Here is a 19,483-nt window from a genome sequence, read left to right as displayed (position 1 = left end):
AATGCTAGTTTATTTATCTTCCACATGCTGAACTTGTGCTTTTGCTTTACAGACAAAATACAAAATAACACTCTATAACATTTGGTAACTGGGAGGCTAGGGATGGCTTCATTTGTTTACAACATTGTTATAAAGTCTTTTCATGGTTGTAGAAGTGCAGCATATAGCGCCTTTAACCATTACATAATGGTGATGAGGTGCCAATGTTACAAGTAGCCCTTTGTGTGCTAAGATCACAGCAGTACATGTGGAAGCTAGCAGGAGTGTGCTAAAACAACAGCAAAAGGTCACATGGATTAAACACACGCACACACACACAGACATGAGATTTAAAAAAATCTGTGGGAATGAGGAGCGAGACAGAGGGATGACTTTATGGACAACATTCCTCTGAAATTCCTCAGCTCAGAGTGGCGGAAGCAGCGTAGGAACCACTGTCTTCTGAGGAAACTCTCTCCAACCTCAGAAGTTTTGAGCAGGAAAATATGCAGGATTGTAGATGGAAACTGTCTGCGCAGCAACCACCATGGCAAAAATATTCCTCGACATGTCCACATGTGTACAAAATGCATTTAAAAAAATTAATCAGTAAATAACATGTAGTGTATAGTATATGTACATCACTGGTCCTTTTTATTAATACTAAGAAAGAGAATGGGCTGGCATCACTTTATGTTATATACACACAGCATCCATCTTCTGCTTATCGAATTTAAGGTTGCACGGCAATCAAAGGGCAGGAGGTGGGGCACACCCTGGACAGGCCACCAGTCTGTCACAGGGCTAACACAGAGAGACAACCATTCCCACTCACATTCACACCTACGGGAAATTAACCTAACCCCACTAACTCCATGTCTTTGGACTGTGGGAGGAAACTAGAGGACCTGGAGAAAACCCACACAGACACAGTGGGAACATGCAAAAAACATTTTTTGTGGGGGAAAGTTGAGGCAATTTTATCTGTTCACAGGTACAATAAACAGGGTTTCTATGTGTACTGAACATCCTTTTATTACTGTGTGGATTGCAATGTAAGTTTTCCTGAAGGAATTGTAGACTTGGATGTCTCCATCAATCGCTTAAAAAAATATGTTTTACAATTATTACAGTTTGAGGAAAACATATCAGTTGCTTTCATTTTAATCAAAAATGATTTCTTCCTTCAAAAGGCAAATAAAGTATCATTCTATCTGCAGCCAGCTCACACACTCATGTGTCACATCACGGTGCCAGCTACGCGCTGTGAATAGCTCCTTGTCTTATGTTACTCCGTAGAAATCGACAAATTAGCACTTAAATTAGTAGCTGCCATATCCAAACTTGATGGAAACCGCTGTGAAGAGCGACATCTGTATTTAGCCTGGAGACAGGCATGGCTGAGCTCCAGTTTTCCCCTGCTTCTGTTCACTTCTAGAGACCAGAAGAAGTGGACCGAGCTCAGGCCAAGGCCGGGAAGCCACACCCTGCCAGACACCCACACTGTTTCCACCACGCAACGTTTTCTGGACCAAAGTGGAAGCGAGGCCTTTTACACAACTGCTGTTCCACCTGACATTTGAACAACATTTCACAGAAGCGGATTCTAGGAAGAAGAATTTATAGGATTATGTCACTGCGTGTCCACATCTGGAAAAAGGCTGTGGGTGTATTCAACTCAGTATTTGGACAGTTGAGGTAGAGCTTTTGCACATCTGGTTTTTGAAGATACTTTTGTCCTGATAAAACTGATAAACTGTGACGAATCCAACAATAACACAGATGCAGCAAACTTTTCTTCACCTACTGCTGCAGTCCCTGTGAACCCCAGAAGCATTACTGTTAAAGATTACTTACTTACAGGAAAAAGCACATTGTGATGAAGAGCAGACATGAATGAAGGTCAATGCATATCACACACAAATACACAGTCTTTCTCTTCCCTATATAGATCCTCCGCTGTACCACAAACGAACAACCACATGTGCCTCTCTCAATGACAGATATAGCATCTGGCAGAACACGCCATGCTAATTACAGGCCATGTATATTGTAGGCTACAGCTGGAGTCGACACGCACACAGACTTTTACGCACACACCAGACATAACAGTGTATAAAAAGGCTTAAACACATTAACTGCTGCATATCAGAGCATGCGAGTAAGTGTGTGTTTGCTTCATGATGTTATATATAGGATGAACCCAACCTGGGCGTGTGTGTGTCACATCCTGTACAGCTCACTTAGGACGGGATAAGAGTAACGCCTTGCTACTCTCTTTGTGTTCACGCACAATACGAGCACTGCTATTGCCGCTTCGTCGCGTAAGGCCTGACGCTCACGTACACGTGATCTCTGTGCTTTCCCTCAGCCTCCACAGAGCTCTATCACCTCTGCAGTCGACTCCCCGTCCACATCCAAAATCTGAAATCCAGTTCAACTTCCATTCCTGGAATTCCACAACTGACGCCCTGTGGCCAACCTCCCCCTGAACTCGCTCCATCCATCCATCCCTCCCCCACCACTCCATCCGCAGGCCAGACAGCCAGCTCACAAAGCCTCTTTCTGTAGGCTGCGACCCACAGTGCTTACCTTACAGTTAAAACGGGTTTAACACCACAGATGTACACTCAGTATGGTAACTTGCAGCGGGGGCTAACGCTGACAAAGACTTTATTGACACATTAAGTACAAGTAACTAAGTAAGGACATATATTTTACATTTCATAGGGGATCTAATACGTTCATTTCACAACATTCAGTTCAGAATAATCTTAATTATTATTTGAATGGTTCTGGCAGTTCACACAAAGTCTGAAATCAGCTGTTTTAGCTTCTGCTTCACTTCAAGCCATTTTCTTCTGATCAGGCGGGTGGGGCTTCTGTGCTCCCAGTCAGAGCTGTGTGTGTGTGAGATGGCCATGTTAGTTCTTTAGCTCTCTGTGACCTCAAACAGACCGAAGAGCAGGAAAAGCCTCTGAAACAGAGCTATTAGAGCAGTATGCAGCTTTTGGCCCACAGGAATTACTTGTACAAAGTTTGACCTCATTATATGAAACTTTGACCACATTTACTATGAGGATCCACCACTGTAACAATAGATATATGATTTTAAAAAAATATAGCAATGCCAGTTGGGCTTCCCTTACAATCTAAGCAATAAAGTCTCTAGTTTCTTTGGCACACTCTGGGGCAGGCACATACCATAGCTGTCCAAAAAACAGAACCCCAGCACGTGCAAAGTGGAGATGGACACGCATGAGGAAAAGCAACATCTGTTTGAAAATGTTAAGGTTAGCCGTAGGCATCTATGTGCCTGTGACTGGGCAGCCAGAGACCAAAATTGCAAGCGGATGTTTATGTGTAGCAAAGAAAGAGCAGAAAGCTTTGTGCTTAAACTGAGACACTTTCTCTCATATCACGTCACTGATTTGTTTATCAAATCTGCATTTTGAAGCATTAAAATGAGCATTTTTGGCTCCACAACAATATTTTCTTTTTAATAAAGTTACCGGATAACATTTGCGAGGGTCGATAATATTCGCCCACTCAAAAACGGACCTTTTTATAGAGCCATAGCAGAAACCACTGCTGTGCAATGATGTGCTTTCAGCTTTCAGCGTGTCTGGAAATGGAAATCTTGTCAAGGTCGAAGAAATCATTCAGCAAAAAGGATATTTTTGAATATTTTGAAAGGAAACCTCAAGCAGTCAGCAAAACACTGAGTTCTCACTTTGTCTGCAAATACAACAACGACCCAAAATATTCGTTGTTGGACAAGAACTACATCCAAAAGACCAAAGTGAACACTGAATATTCTTGGAGCTTGAGAGATTCAAGCTGTTTAACAGCAGCTGGGAAATACTCAGCTGTACCTTTTAATAAGTGTCAACTAACAGACAGATTAAAATGTCAAACACCAAAATCTAAACATAACATCTTGGAGGGGATGTGCTTAGGGTGACCAGATATCCCATGTGGGACTGCCTACAGATGCACAAATACTAACAGAAAGAATAGCATCTGAAATAACAAACAATGGTCTCAACCGTAATTAAACGAGAAGAAGGGAATCCACAAAGACAATCACAGAAGGCCACGAAAACAATGGTTTGGGGGATAACACATTTATCTGACTATCCAAGCCTGGATAAATGGGAGGACTGTGTCAGGAAGGGGATCTCGCAGGAAACCTGTGCCAAATCAAAATATGGATCCACATAATTCGGCAACATGGTTTGTGTGTGTTTATGTACAGGGCTGCACATAAGTGGTCCGCAGGTGCGCATTTGTTGTCAAAATAAAAGACGCGCACTAGACAAGAAGTTGCAACGCGCGTTTGCTTACATATAAAAGGCGCTGTTTTTGTCCGCTCGAGTGGGATTACCACGGCATATTCTGCACCACATCTCTGTGCATTCATCATCTGTTTGAAGCCAGCTCACCTCCTGCAACCACTTTTCCAAGAATACGCGTTTCTTTTGCGGTTCGGAGTCCTTCTGACATTTCTTTGGAGGTGGAGGAACACCAAAGTAATTGCTTAAAGGAGCTTCTTCGACATCTTTAAGAGTTCTAAACAAATGTCTGTCCTCCTCCAGAAAATCTTATGTACGCAAACGCGCGTTGCAACTTCTTATCTGGTGCGCGTCTTTTATTTTGACAGCGAATGCGCACCTGCGGACCACTTACGTGCACCTCTGCTTATGTATTATCTTTGATATCCCAACACGTCTGACGCAAACATACTCTTTGTTACTCTGGATCTAGCCGTGCTTACAGCACCACACAAATAACTTGTCAGATAATTTAATTAAAACGCTCCAAACAGCCAACAGGCCCATTTTCCAGGTCTGAATTGGTGAAAGTATCTGTGCTGGGGCATGTGCCAGTCAAGTGGCCACGCCCCCTCTAACTTTGACCACTAATTTCACCTCCTGTGTGTTTTGATTTTATCTCTAGTTCATTTTAACATTTAGCATCCTGTCCTTTTATTTTCCTAAATTTTATAGGGAGTTTGAGAATCTCTCCTGAGACAGACACACATGCACATGGACAGAAGAGAAGAAGTGAATGAATGCATTAGTTTAAAAAAAGGAGGGGAGAAAGCTGATACATAGAAAATGTAACACACATGGTCGCTTTGTCTTCATAAGGAGATGTGTAGCCTACTGTTTCAGCTGAGAGACCCCACTGGCCAAAACTAACATGCCTCCCAAATCCAAATATCTGTACCCACACACACACACACGCACACACACACAACATCAGTTTTCACTTTTGTGCAAAGTCTCAGTGAAAACAGTTTAGACGTGAATTTAACTTGACCTGCATGCACACAGGTTCACCCACAGAATAACTGAACATTTCAGCTTCAGACTCACTTCCTGTGTGACACACACACACACACACACACACACACACACACACTATTTACTAAACTGGGTATTTCCTCCCCTGGGCAGTTCAATCCTTACACAAGGCTTCATTTTTTTTCTTTCTTTCTTTTTCTTCCTCCCCCGTTTTCCCTCTCAGTCACCTCATACAGGCTTTCTAGGATTTCAGTAATTTGCCAAGTCTACCCAGACTGCTGTCAATTCATTTTATGTTCCAGTTTTGTGGAACAGCAAATTCAAAACCTTTGTTATCTTCTTTCAAGGTAATTCTGCAAAAAAGGGGGGAAAAAACCTACAATAAGAAACACAAGAAACTGCAACATATTGCTGGTTGATCAATAATAAAAACTATAACAAAAAGGAAAAATAAATATAAAAATAAAAAAAGGACATATATTGTACCCACTGCAGATGTAATTATCCATGGCTCCTTAGTTTTCCTCTTCCTTTGTGTTTCTGAATCCCTTTCCTATTACTCCTGCATTCCTCTCCCAAAAATGGTCAGTCTGACCCCTTAACCCTTTCTCTACAAATTTTCATTCTGTTTGCGTGTTCATATGGACGGCCTGTCGTATTACACTGACCTGGAGTCCTCCAGCACAGCGTCTGCTCTGACTCAAGCCTGAATGTTCTGCAGCTGGATCTGTGTGAACATTTCGATACAGTAATAAACAGGAGCCACTGACCCCGCTGTTGTCTCGTCTCCATGTGTTTCCTGTTTTATTTTGAAGGTTGCTCTGAATGTGGTGTTTTGGGCTTGTAGTTTCCTCCATTGCCATTTTTCCCGTCTTTGTTAGCGTTAATTCAGCTGTAGATTTTTGTCCGTTTCTCTTTTCTAAAGTTCAGCGACAAAGTTAAACTTTGGTTCAGTTACTGGGGTAACAAACTGTTTCTCTCTGACTCCTCCCATCCTGCTGCTGTTGCAGCGGCTGACTGACACTCGGTTTTATCTCATTGTCCATAAAGTATCAGAGCACATTCATTTGCAAAAGTTTACTTTTGTACAAACACTGAAATCCCAGTTAAGCAGGAGTTCTTTTTGTACCTTGCATTTTTATAACCACAAAGCAGGCTGCAGACAGTTTAACTGTATTCTGACTGCACTTCATATGAAAAAGTGTCCACACATTGAAACATGGCTATTAAATGATGACAACCAGAGCTTCTAACGTATATTTCAGGTCCATAAGGAAACTGTATCTGAGCTGTTTCTCCATTTTTTTATTCTCAGTTTCTGTCAAATATAAAATTAGGATTCTGGCTTCGATTCCCACTGAAGTTGGATAAATGGTGATTACAGACAACATAAAAGGGTCTTACTGATGACAGAGAGGTCCAGTCTAATTAAATCATAACATAAGATAAATATCACAGTCCACATGGACATCCACTGATGTTGGTCGACTGGATTAAAATGGAGACTCCCCTCTTTATTTATCCATTGCCAGAGTGAATCACACACACTCAGCTCATACTCATACTGCTGAACTAACTCAGCTCAGAGTTTGTTGAACCTTCTTTTAGGAACAGCATTTTCTTGATCTTACAGTATTACCAGCATTTTAGCTCTTTCAGGGTTATATGCCACAAGCCGCGATCTGCCTTTATGCACATGCTGCAGTGCCATCAATACATCAGAAACAGTAAACAGTTTTTAGCACCAGTTATTTGGGAATCTGAAATGTACAATGAATCACTGCTCCTAATTAATTCTTTTAAACCCACTCCTCACTGGTTTATGAGTCTACCTCTGTGAAGCGATATTAGGGGGATTTTGCAGTGACGTACATCCGCCCCCACGCGGCTTTAAAAACAACAAGCTCGGGCTGAGGCGGTGGGAGCCACAGCAGAGAAAAACACACCAGCAGGGGTCTGGATGTTAACGTGATGAGCTCAGAGCATTACGAGGTCAGTGAAAACATGTTGACCCGTCATTATACAACAAAGCCACATGAGCAAAGTCAGAACATATTACTTCAGACCGCGTACACAGTATTTGGACTGTGCTTAAACTTTTTATCAAATAAAATAATTGCTTAAAGGATCTGAATGAGACTGGGAATTATAAAGGATGTGGATGATTCAGAATTGTGTTTGTATGTTCACATTAAACTTACTTGGCTTTACTGGAGTACTGACATGTGCTTTTGTTTTTGTTTTTTCTCAATATCATTGTTTGTGTTGGTGTTTTTAGAAATGCTGCTGAACTCTGACTGAACTCTGGATCCTGATGACATCAGTCATCTTTGGTATGCAGTCAGGACTTAAGGATTACTGCTATTCTTCATCAGAATTAGAGCAGTCATACTGACCAAATATTACAGGGTGCTGAGCAACAGTTTAATGCAGGATAAAGGCTTTGTTGATGTCTACCAAGATTACACACTACAGCTGCCTCTGTCGTCCCCATCAAGACCAAGACCAAGTCCGCTTCTGGCCTCAGAACTGGCTTCCTAACAGAACTGAGGCTGAAGGGGACGAGACAACTAGAGTAGCTTTACATGATTCAAACATGAGCACATGCTGTACGACCAAAAACATGACAAAAAATAAGAAAAAGATGAACAAATCCCCTGTAAAATTCCTCCGTGTGGCTACGTAGCAAAAAAATAAGTCAGTGGAAGCTTCCGATTGATTAAACTGATCCATGAGGTAACTTAAAAAACCCCATTTTGACCCCCCTTTGACAAACAGCCAGCCTGTCTGTGGGTAGGCTCCAGCCTTCCTGTGACCCTCAGTTAGATAAGCAGTTAATAAAACTGAGTGATGGATGATTTTTAACTTTACTACAATTTCCTCAATTTTTCAAAATTTCTATCAGGCCGATTCATCTCCCTGATCTCACCTTATATTTTGTTTTTACACGGCACGTAACCTCCAAAGAGCAAAGCTAGGACTGAGTAAACACACCAAAGAAGAAAAACACAGTGTGTGTTATGGTGTGTTTAACAGTGTGTTTTCTACTGCTGAGTGGAAAAAGGCCGTAAACCTGTCAAACAGGATGGATAGAGCCAAAAATACACGGCAGAGACTTTCACATGTGCTACGTGGGCTGCAAAAACCCACCGAAGCCAATCTCTCTTCCAAGTCTCTCCGGGAGTTTGTTTTGCTGTCCAGCTGAGCTTACTTTGAGTCTGTAATTGACTGGAGCTGGGTCAATCCCATCATGCACTTCGTAGCGCAGCCCTGTGGTCAGACTGCTGTTTACATTAGAGCTCTAATCAGCATCCCTGGAGAGCCGCTTCAGATCTAGGCCACTGAGCAGTTTGGGCCGGCCCAGTGTTGGCCAGCTGGGAGGGACGGCCCATTCTGTGCCCACCAGACACACGACCACTCTGTTTGAGAATGCGCATCATCTTCCCATACATGCGAGGACCTTCTTCCTCTTCCCAGAGATCATTTGTTAAATAGTGTGTCTAAGCTTTTGTGAGCAGCACCACTTCCTTCGTCTGCTGCCCTTGAACATAAGTTTGTTTGCATAATCTCTGATTCTGAAAGAACTGGTTTTGGTGGATAATCGGGACTGAGTCGTAAATAACTGGACATGAATATTGCAGTATATTTCTAACTAACTAGTTCAAGTTTAAGTTCAAGTTTAAATTTATTTATATAGCACTTTTTAAAAAAAAAAATCAAGTGTTGACCAAAGTACTGTACAATAAAATGGACAAAGCAGAAGACATAAAAGAAAAACAGAATAGTGTTTTAGAAGAGAATAAAATCATAGAAAGAATAATGGTAACAAACTAATGATGAATCAAAAGCCAGAGAATAAAAATGGGTCTTTACATGGATTTTAAAAGTATCCAGTGTTGGGGAGGACCTGATATGCAAAGGCAATGTATTCCACAGTTTGGGGGCAGTCACGGCAAATGTCTGGTCTCCTCTGTGCTTTAGTCTGGACCTAGGGACAACCAAAAGCATTCGGACTGCAGACCTCAAGGATCTTGGGGGAGAATACCAGGTTAGGAGATCAGCAAGATATGTAGGGGCTATTCCACGTCTTAAAAACAAGTGTTAAGATCTTAAAATCAATTCAAAAGCTCTCTGGCAGCCAGTGTAGTGATGCAAGTATAGGAGATATATGATCTCGCTTGCGTGTGCCAGTTAGGAGCCATGCAGCGTTTTGGACTAGCTGCAGTCGGCCAATTGATGACGAGGTAACACCAGAGCAGAGGCTATTACAGAAGTCGAAGCGAGATGAGATGAGGCAGCTCTTTCTCTTTCTTCTGACAATACTTTCCTTAAAGATGTAACACATTTCGGGGTCAACTTAAAAAAGGCAGCGATGTAACGTAAAAGTGAGGTCAGGAGTCAAATGTGACAGGATAGTTGGAAGCAAACTACAATGTGATATTTAGAATCCCCACATACCTGTATCATTCCCTAAATGTTGTTAATAATAAACAATGGCAGCAAGAAACATGCTTTTATTATCACTCTGACCTTCAGATTGGTCTTGAAGGAGAGGTCAGAGGTCCTTGGCCGAGGTAAAAAAGTGTTGAGCGTAATACTACAGGATAAACAAGCCACCCATGGGAAAAGGATAATCATTGGATCCAGTATTTTATTAGTAATGTGTATTTTAATTCAGCATTATCTTCTAACAAATTCCAGTTAGGTTAGGCAACTGGTTATTGGCTGTAGCCGAGTCAACTGACGGTTGCTTTCTTCTTCCCTTTTCTTCCTCTTTATTTTGGTACTGTATTGGTCTGCCTGCTGGACCATTCAACACTGTAAAAAATTTAATCTGTCATAATACAGACTGTGATCATATTTGGAGTACTCATTCACTGACGAGCACATCCTTCAGCTTTAAAACCAAATGAATCCCAGTTAAGGGAGTTTTCTCTGAAAATGTCATTCGCGTGGCCAGTCTCTGCTTGTTGGACTGATGATGGCCAGCTGGGATATTTTACCATATCATTTCCATATGACAGAATTTTCAGCATTGCCATAATTCGGTATTGCCGTCATGTCTGTTCTGCTCTTTCAGATATAACAAACAGTATCTGCCTGTCGATCATCAGCATAGCTTTTCTTGCAAAATAGCTTTGTACCTGTTTGACCAGGTTTATCTCGCACAGATGAATGTACTCAAGCCAACCTTGTCTGCTGTGAGCTCTCGGATCTTGATGATCTGCACTCTGAACTTCATGAGCAGTGCTTCCAGGACCACACACTTCTCCTTCCAGTCCTCTTGGCTCATCGCCTCCTCCCCCTCCGCCATATCCCTCTGAAAAATACCCTAAGCAGCGAGACACAGAGGGTATATACAGTACATTATGTGTAGCAAAACATTTTTGTGCAGACATTTAACATTTTCACATTATCTCCATAAGAGCAGATGAAGAAACACAGGCGTGAAAAAAATGGTCCGGAGGCTTGTTGTTGACCAGATGTGTTGGCACCAGCCAGGCAGCACCTGAAATATTCCAGGGTGTAGCCCAGCTGGACCAGTGTGGGCAGTGGGCGTATCACTCACAAACAGGAAAACAGCTCTATTAGTCCAAAACACCTCGACACCCTCTCCAAAAGAGAGTTGTATCACATTTTCCACGACTAATGTAGGAAAACAGGCAGCAGAGAGAGAGAGTGTCTGTGATGTTGGATAGAAAGCCTGGGTTTCTCTCTTCCTAGTAATAACCTCTCATTACCAGCCTGGCCTCCTCACAAAGAGACTGCAAACATGTGTGGAGGAACGCCATAAAGTAGTTTCCACAGGCTTATTTCTGCTGCCTGTTTGCTGTGGTAAACACTGACGAGGGGAAAGGAATAAACCAAGTCTCACCCCACAAAACAAAACAGCACGAGGGACTGAGGGGACGGAGTTTAATATGACAAAGTTGTTGTTATAAACATTAAGAAACGCTTTGTATTCTAAATTTACGTTTCACATATCACACATTTAACCGCTAGTATCTCATTAAATATGCTGGAATTTGACACTTGGTGTTTTTATAGCAGTTGTAATATTCAAAATGTTTATGTTTAGCTACAACACCACCCTTCAGCTGGTTACATTTTAAAGGTAAATGAACAACATCTTATTAGAATATTAGTCATTTTTTGATATTGGAGCACACACATTCTTAAAGAAAACATGTGGTCATTTGACCTCTAAAGCCCGGCCCCCATTGTTTTCTTTTGCAATCTTTCTCTCAGACTTCCTGTTGGTCAAAGTCAGAATCAGCACACACAGACACAATCGGGACTCTTTTGAAAGCTCATCTGGATGTGGTCTGCTGATGAAGTTATTCTGGTTTTATAAATAAAGGTTTAAAGGAAGTCAAATTGACTCTGATCGAATAAAATCTCTTGACTGTTTAGAAAACGTATCAGCTGAGCGCAACACGTTCCAGTGGTATATACACTGATACGTCACCTACATCTACATCTTGCTTGTTGGCTTGGACCACCTGTTCCCATCAGAACCGCCTTTTTCTTTATTTCATAGATTCTACAAAGTGTTTGAATCAATCCCCAGCATTACACAGCTGCTGCAGATTTGTTGGTTGCACATCTATGATGTCATCCTCCTGTTCGTTCCACCGCTTCCTAAAGGTGCTCTTGACTGTGGACACTATTTCAGTGCAGTGAACTACCTCACTTCTCAGTTCGAGATGATTTGAGATTCGTGACATTGGTGCGTTATCCTGCTGGACGTAGCCATCAGGAGATATGCACACTGTGGTCAGCAATAATATTATATACCATTTAAAATATACTCAATCAGTACAAAGGGGCCAAAGTGAGGCATGAAAATGTCCTCCACACCAATACACCACCAGCACCAGCCTGAACAGTCGCTACAAGGCAGGATGGATCCATGTTTTCACACTATTTATAACAAATTCTAATCCTGCTGCAGTGGAAATTGAAACAAATCAGACCAGACAATGTCTTGATGCATGCTCAATAATCAGGTAAGGAAATCCCCAAACGTTTCAGACCAGACAATGTTTTTTTTTTTTTTCTATTTTCCAGTTCTGGTGATGCAGTTTCATTACAGCCTCTGTTTCCTGTCTGATAAGCTGATACGAGTGGCACCCAGTGTGGTCTTCCACTGCTGTAACATTCAAGGCTGGATGTGCTGTGGATTCGGAGATGCTCTTCTGCATATCCTGGTTGTAACGAGCTGTTATTAGAGTTACTGCTGCCCTAATATCAGCACAGAGCAGTCTGGTCTTCTCCTCTGACCTGACATCCAACTTGCCTCATTTGAATCAACATTGAACTTCAGCAGGCTATCTTGACCATGTCTACGTGCCTAAATATACAGATCTGCTGCCATTTGATTGGCTGATTAGATATCAAACAGGTGTACCTAACAAAGTCACCGGTGAATATATGTCATGCTAATTTAAAGCAGAGCTGCAGACAGTTACATTATTCAAATAGAGTTCAAATACATCCAATATTATCACTAACACTAACCTATTTGAATATTGAGGTTTTTTCCTCTTATTAAAAACCAAATCCAAATATATGACCATGTTTAATTATTATCATCACTCGTATCTGACTAACCAAACTGACCCTTTTAACCCATCCCTTAGATGTCAACATCATGTGCTGGTTTGTTGCACCTCACACATTTCACTACAGCTGTCTGAGCTCTAACCTTCTTCTTTCAAACATTTCTAATTTCTGTCTTGGACTAGGAGTTTCTTTCCTATTTCCTTCTTTCTTTTGAAAATATAACCAAAAAAGATTTTGTAAATTATTACAATATAATACTTTAAAAAAAAAAAGTTCATTCTGTATACTCTCATCAGAAAGACTTGAGCCCCAAATTGAGCCTCAACAGTTCTGAGTTAAGTTTCAGGTGTGCGCTAATTCTATTATTACTATCATTAAACAATAAACAATTATTACATATAGTAGTTCGTGCATAACTTTTTTACAAAAACTTTTAGAGATGAAAAATAAAAAGCTACTGTTACTTTGAGCACATGAACCCCAAAAGTCAAAGCTGAACAGCATGTTTTCTCACACAGTAGCTGTTTGATTTGTCAGAAAGACCACTGTGACTTGCCCAGTTCCCCCGACTAACAATAATCCATCTACTTTCCCAAGTATTCCTGAAGAGACTCAAAACAGTTTGTAGCAAGAAAAGAAAACTGAGGTGATGAGGTGCAACAAAACTAACAATGTCTGTGGTAGCACACTTTCTATGATGTGGCAAAGGGATATTTTAAACATTGGTTTGTGAGTACATTAATGGGGGGTAACTTTCAAATATTAAAAGTTAAACTTATAATCTGCTATCAATAAAATACATAAATAGCATTTCTTCATTTTCCTACAAAAATTGTTTTTTTAGTGCTGATAAACAAAATTCATTAGTCTATTTAAGTTATTATAAATATTATATGACTGTTGATGTACATTGCTGCTAAACCGTTATTAAAATACATAATTCATTTCCTAATAATTAAAACCATCCATTTTCATCGACTTACCCTTAATAATATTAACGTAAAGACACTTTACGAGGAGCTTCACGTCATGTCGAGTCCAGCGTTTCTTTATCTGCTGTTATTCCTGTGAAGAAAATGCTAATTCATGGCTTAAAACGGTGAATTTCTGTCTTTCCCAGAGGTTTTCATTGCATTTCTCGAGCAAAGTTGGTGAAGGGCTGGCGTTTTTTTTAAAGGTGTGGCTTCATCAAATACGTCCAATCAAAAACTAGGTAGGAGTTGCTCAGCAGCGCCGGAAAGGTACGTCTGCCTTTGATTGACGTGTGTCATCCACCAATAAAAATCCCGAGCGCCACTTCTCGGGCAGCTCAGTTTCTGAGGGCGGGCTAAGACATTTTGTCGGAAGTGACGTCTACTATGTGCGGCATGGCCCCAGGAGCGTCAGGTTTGCGACAACACCATAGAAAGCTGAAAAGGTTTGGTGTCAAAGTAAAAGTTTGCTGACATAAAAATACAAATTCAGAGTCTGAACGTCACAATTTTTATTTTTACATTTAAATGAAAACAAACAATATTGCCGAAGGTCACATATCAGCTTTATTTTGTTTGTTTTATTGGGCACGATATTTAATGGGTGTTTTATTCTGAAAAAACGTTTCGGAAGTAAGAGGTTTTAGTCCTGTTTGACACTATTCACAGCTACCATCTGAAGCTGAAGGGCTCAAGTGAGTAAAGCACATGCCGAATAGAGTTGAATGCTTTTTACATTTAATTTTGCGGGTGTGTAGAGCTGCTCTAGTAAAGCCGCGGTTTGTTGTTTTGTTGTTTGAGGGTTTGTTGTATCTGTCTGGCATTTAATTTTGTACGTGTAGTCAGTCTCGAGCAGCTAGCAATAGTTGGCTAACATCTAGCAGCAAGAATTTCAAGCAGTAAATAAGCCCCTATTTTGTGTGGTTGTTTCTAAATTATGTTTGTATGTTTGCTCCTCACACAGAGGCAGAGCCATGGTAGTGAAGAAGAAGACTTCCAAAGTGGAGGCTGTGGCACTGGATGAGGAGAAACTGCACAAGCTGTTAGGTGAGGGAGTAAAAGTACAGGTAACTGTGCCTAAAAAGTTATTATAACAGTAAATAAGTCTCATCATACATTGCAGGTAGAGCAGTCACTGTGTGTGTACCCTTCACTTGATGTTACGCATGTCTTATAATATTTATTTTGACCTTTTCCCAGCATCCCTCTCAGTTGATGGAGGAGAAGACGGAGTCAGGCAGGTTGCCCAAACCCTGCAGTCCTGTTTGGAGCTGACAGAGCCGGTGCAGCAGATCCAGCTGGTTAAAAAGGTCTGTCTGGTATAGCACGGTATGAATAGTGTGATAAATGGTAAATGGACCGGTTCTTATATAGCCCTTTTCTACTTTGCTTGAGCACTCAATGCGACTAAGACTAAGATGTCCAAGCAAGATGTTAGCAGCAGATTGTTTAGGTCTAGTAAGTGGTAAAGTGGAACAGACGTGTGAGATCAGCATATGTTCTGAAAGCTCTGCATCATAAGTCTTTAAAGGCACTAAGCCGTCAAATTTAGACTTCTGTCAGTCTCTCAGATACTTACACGTCCCATGTTTCCTGTTTACAAGACAACACTGTGTTCATTTGCAGCCTGATTCATCCCACCCTTTGACAGGTAGCACTGTAAATGAGATCATAAATGTTTGTCACTTCTCCAGGTTTTAATGTTTGTTTGTTTTCCATACTTCATCAGGCAGGGTCCCAGCTGGAGGCACTGAGTGAAGAGCAAATGGGTGGAGTTCTTTTAGATGCTTGTCTACACACGGTAGCTGTGGTCTACACCTCCCTGCAGTCCAAGAACCCCCTCCGAAGAGCCATTGCAAGGTAGACATATACTTCATTTTCTTCTATTTTCATTTGTGGACAAGCTGAGCCTGAGCAGCTGTTTATTTGTGGTTTTAAAGGAGAAGATATAAAGAGGCCATAGTAGCTGATTTATCTTTCACTTACGTGTGTGTGTGTGTGTGTGTGTGTGTGTGTGTGTGTGTGTGTGTGTGTGTGTTCTTAGTGAATTCTGAGGCTCTCAGATAAATAACTTGTCTGTGTTGCACTTCTCAGTGCCTTGGGTTCAGTACCAGCTTGGCTTCAGGAGCAGACTGTGAGCTGTTTGGCTGGTTGCTTGTCTGATTGTCTGTCCAGCGCATCTTCAGACCGGTATCCCCACATCGTCGACTCCATCACTGCCTGTCTGGATGGCTTCCCTCTCGGTTAGTGGTTAATTCTGCTCTTTGAGTGATCACTGCTAATATCAAACAACAGTTCATGTTCTATAAATAAGTACCAATCATAGCAAAATTGTACATCTACAGGTGAGAGCTGCATTAACAAACTATTACCAGAAGGTTAGTATCCACCTTACTATAACCTGCTTTAAGTTCATGTATTTTTGAGGAAAGCTTCTGTCTCGATCTCATCTCATTGAGTCCTCTTCTGTGTAGTTCTGCAGTTCCTTCACAAGGCGCTGAGTGAATACCTTCATCAAAACAGGTATGCAGGCATGCTCTTATCCCTCCTTTCAACAAATCACAAATGAGAGTGTCTCAAAATCAGACTTCCAGTCTCTTGACTCTCTCTGGACTCCAGTTGGTGCTCACTGATTTCAACAGTTTGTAGGTTTATATCCTCTGTGTAACCATTGATACATGAGGAAGCTTACCAGCCTTGTATTTGTATCAAATTGTGTGCCTCTGTCGCCCTCTGCTGTTCTCCCAGTGGTCTCGTAGGCCGCCACATTGCCCAGGCTCAGCTGATGCAGTCCTGTCTAGCTGCAGTGAAGACCTCCATGCTGGTGGTCCAGAGGTCTCAGGACACGATCAGCATGGCTCTACAGGCCCAACCGGACTGCTGCAGGCTGCAGGACACACTGGGCGACCTCTTGGGCTGCTACATACACATCCTCACTGATGGTAAGAAAGTTAGGAACTAACAAGATGAGCAGAGGATAAACAGCTGGAAGCAAACATGCAGATCCACCGTCGTCTCACTGGAAAACAGGCAGCTGTCCTCATCAGTCACTGAATCTAAGACTTTTTCACTTTATGTTTATGGACAAGCTGAAGCCTCATCTTCCACACACTCACACTCTCTCTCACTGTAGCTTTGCAGGTAAAGCTTAAATGATTTATAAACATGGAATACATTTTTTTTTTCATTGATTTGTCTCCACTCTGTTCTTCTTCCTGTCTTTAGAGGAGTTCATCCAGTCTGTCCAGAGCACAGCTGGCATGGCTGTGGTGTTATTGATCAGGTCTGTTATGGGCTCTGGAGACGATGTTGCTTCAGTGGTGAGTGAAAGGGACTTTTATCACTCTATGTATACGCTATAACACTAATAAATTACAATCGTAGTGTTTATCCATATACAAATTTAAACTTAAGAAGTACCTTACATTGACTTGTTTTGGGCAAAAATTATATTGAGCTGCTGTAGTCCCTCAATACTGGGATCATACTCTCAGATTATTTATTTAAAAGTTTTTTTTCATTGAATTTAATGAGTTATTTCAGTGTTGTTGTTTTTTCCTTCTATAAGCAATATTGTTATACATTGGTACTTCCTTCTGTAAGCAACAATATCAGTCAGGTTCTTGCTTCTTACTGTCAAATATTCGAAATCTTGGAGTAATATTTGATTCTTCTCTGGGCCTTGACTGGCAGTAAAGTCTTTGTCTCGTTCCTGTTTCTTTCATTTAGGGAACATTTCTAAACATATGACCTTTCAGCTAAGGTGTCCTTAGCTGAACTGGAAAAATTGTTCATGCATTTGTGTCATCGTGTTTAGATTATTGTAATGCCCTGTTTACCAGCTTGGACAAGTCATCGCTTTCTCGCCTCCAGTCTATACAAAATGCATTAGTCAGACTACTAACTCGTTCTAGCAAGCGTGCTCCCATTACTCCTATTTTATATTCTTTACATTGGCTCCCAATTGATTTTAGAATTAGTTTTAAAACTCGTTTTAGCATACAGAGCACTAAATGGCCAGGCCCCAGATTATTTATCCAAGCTTCTTACAAACGACACTGCTGCTCGTTGTCTCCGCTCACAGGCTCAGAGTTTGAAGATGAAAGTGGGACAGAGCCTTTCAGTCTGTGGCACCAAGGCTGTCGAACGGTCTACCACCACAGCTACGTTTGGTTGACTCTGTGGAATCCTTTAAAAAGCAGTTAAAAACTGTTTAAACAAGCTTTCTGTTGATCAACGCTGTTTAGTTTTTTTTAATATAATTTTATTTACATTGAACATTTATATTGTGTATATTGTCTGTTTTGTTACTTAACGTTCTATTTATTTTAATCTTTGTGTACAGCGCTTTGTGACTGCCTGTCTATGTAAAGCGCTTAATAAATAAACTTTACTTACTTACTTAGACATTTTATTTTACTGCAATCTATTTATGTTTGTGAACTGCATTAAGTAATTAAATCATAGATTCTGGCTATAAAGAGGATCTTTTATGCTTTGTGTAGGTGTGCAGTTTGCTGCGTAGCTCTGTGCAGGATTTGGATTCGGCTCCTCAGTGGCTCAAGCAGAGGTGTGAGGGTCTGTGCAGCAGTGGACGCCCACCGGGTGTCTCTCTGTATCTGTGTCACGGTGCCCTTGCTATGCTGAGCTGGAAGGGTGCCCTACCAGGGCCACAGTGGGAACAGCTGCTGCTGCTGGTCCCAAACACGCTGCTGGATCTGGATGTTAGGTAGCTCTGCTCTGATACCCAGTCTGCATTCTGAATTCACATATTTTTCCAGATTCTGATGAAATGGAGTGTGCTAGGATGCAGTTTACAACTTTTATTTTAAGTTTTGCTTTTGTTTTTTTCCTTTCAATAGTATAAAGGAGTCGAGTACAGCCATGGTGGTGGCTCGGGTCCTGACCCTGTGGAGTGGGGCTGCCCTGGATTGCCTGCAGGGGCAGACGCAGTTGTGTCCTCCCAGCCTCCAGCAGTCCCTGAGTGGAGGCTCTGACCTACAGCGACACCTGCTGGAGCACATCTACTCCCACTGGGAGCATCCGCTGGACGGTGTCCGCCACCAAACCCGGTCCTTGTTCCGCAACCACCTCCTCATCCATCAGCACACCAGCCCGTCTGTCTCTGACCCCACTGAGGATCCTTACATCACAGCCCTGACTCATAACCTACTAGGGCTTGAGTGGCATATGAGGGGGAAGTTTGGCTCCTTAGGCTGCCTGGTGGAGCTCTATGGGGCAGGGTATCTGCTTAACATCCAGCCCCAATTGCCTTCATGTCTCCTGGGTTTGATGGGTGACCAGACCTTAGCTCCGTATGCCAGCGACCTACTGGAAAGGCTGTTTGTCAGCCACAAGGCACAGCTGGTGAGTGAGGCTGGTGCAGCAGCGGGAGAGACGGAGGCTTGGATGGAGCGCTGGCACCAGACGTGGGTAACTCCTCTGCTACATGGGTTGTGCCGATCCAGGCTGGACCAAACAACGTACATCCTGGACTACTTCCTGCCCAAGCTGCTACGCTGTAGCCCCTCCAGTCTGGCACACATGGTGCAGGCCCTGCAGGACATGCCACCCACAGGTAAAGACTTGCATGTCCTTTACATCGGCAACTGTTTTCACTCAACCCTTATTTCTCAAATGCATATTAATGTCTCTCAG

The 19,483-nt window shown here is 41.9% G+C and overlaps 2 protein-coding genes across 4 annotated transcripts in view; one reads left to right on the top strand and one right to left on the bottom strand.

The window, feature by feature from the left end:
• Nucleotides 1–14,006, bottom strand: part of plekhh2 (pleckstrin homology domain containing, family H (with MyTH4 domain) member 2) — a 35,426-nt gene extending 21,420 nt beyond the window's left edge. For 2 of the 3 annotated variants that reach the window (XM_031741133.2, XM_039622062.1), the window contains exons 1-2: nt 13,838–14,006; nt 10,480–10,620 (exon numbers count right to left, since the gene is read on the bottom strand). In XM_031741133.2, coding sequence (XP_031596993.1) covers nt 10,480–10,602 — 123 coding nt within the window. In that variant the 5' untranslated portion in view covers nt 10,603–10,620; nt 13,838–14,006. Of the gene's footprint in view, nt 1–2,187; nt 2,243–10,479; nt 10,621–13,837 lie in introns of those variants that run through there. The other variant, XM_039622063.1, reaches the window with a different exon arrangement.
• A 455-nt stretch (nt 14,007–14,461) lies between these two features.
• thada (THADA armadillo repeat containing) overlaps nt 14,462–19,483 on the top strand; it is a 115,703-nt gene continuing 110,681 nt past the window's right edge. The window contains exons 1-11 of the mRNA XM_031741117.2: nt 14,462–14,520; nt 14,790–14,872; nt 15,026–15,135; nt 15,555–15,685; nt 15,920–16,068; nt 16,171–16,203; nt 16,300–16,348; nt 16,574–16,767; nt 17,051–17,145; nt 18,331–18,554; nt 18,688–19,403. Of these exons, the coding sequence (XP_031596977.1) occupies nt 14,800–14,872; nt 15,026–15,135; nt 15,555–15,685; nt 15,920–16,068; nt 16,171–16,203; nt 16,300–16,348; nt 16,574–16,767; nt 17,051–17,145; nt 18,331–18,554; nt 18,688–19,403 (1,774 nt within the window). The 5' untranslated portion in view covers nt 14,462–14,520; nt 14,790–14,799. The remainder of the gene's footprint in view (nt 14,521–14,789; nt 14,873–15,025; nt 15,136–15,554; nt 15,686–15,919; nt 16,069–16,170; nt 16,204–16,299; nt 16,349–16,573; nt 16,768–17,050; nt 17,146–18,330; nt 18,555–18,687; nt 19,404–19,483) is intronic.

The sequence above is a fragment of the Oreochromis aureus genome, linkage group 13 (genome assembly GCF_013358895.1).
Source record: "Oreochromis aureus strain Israel breed Guangdong linkage group 13, ZZ_aureus, whole genome shotgun sequence".
In the NCBI taxonomy this organism is placed as follows: domain Eukaryota; kingdom Metazoa; phylum Chordata; class Actinopteri; order Cichliformes; family Cichlidae; genus Oreochromis; species Oreochromis aureus.
The sequence above is the reverse complement of the archived record's forward strand: the minus strand, read 5'-3'. Positions and strand labels throughout refer to the sequence as shown.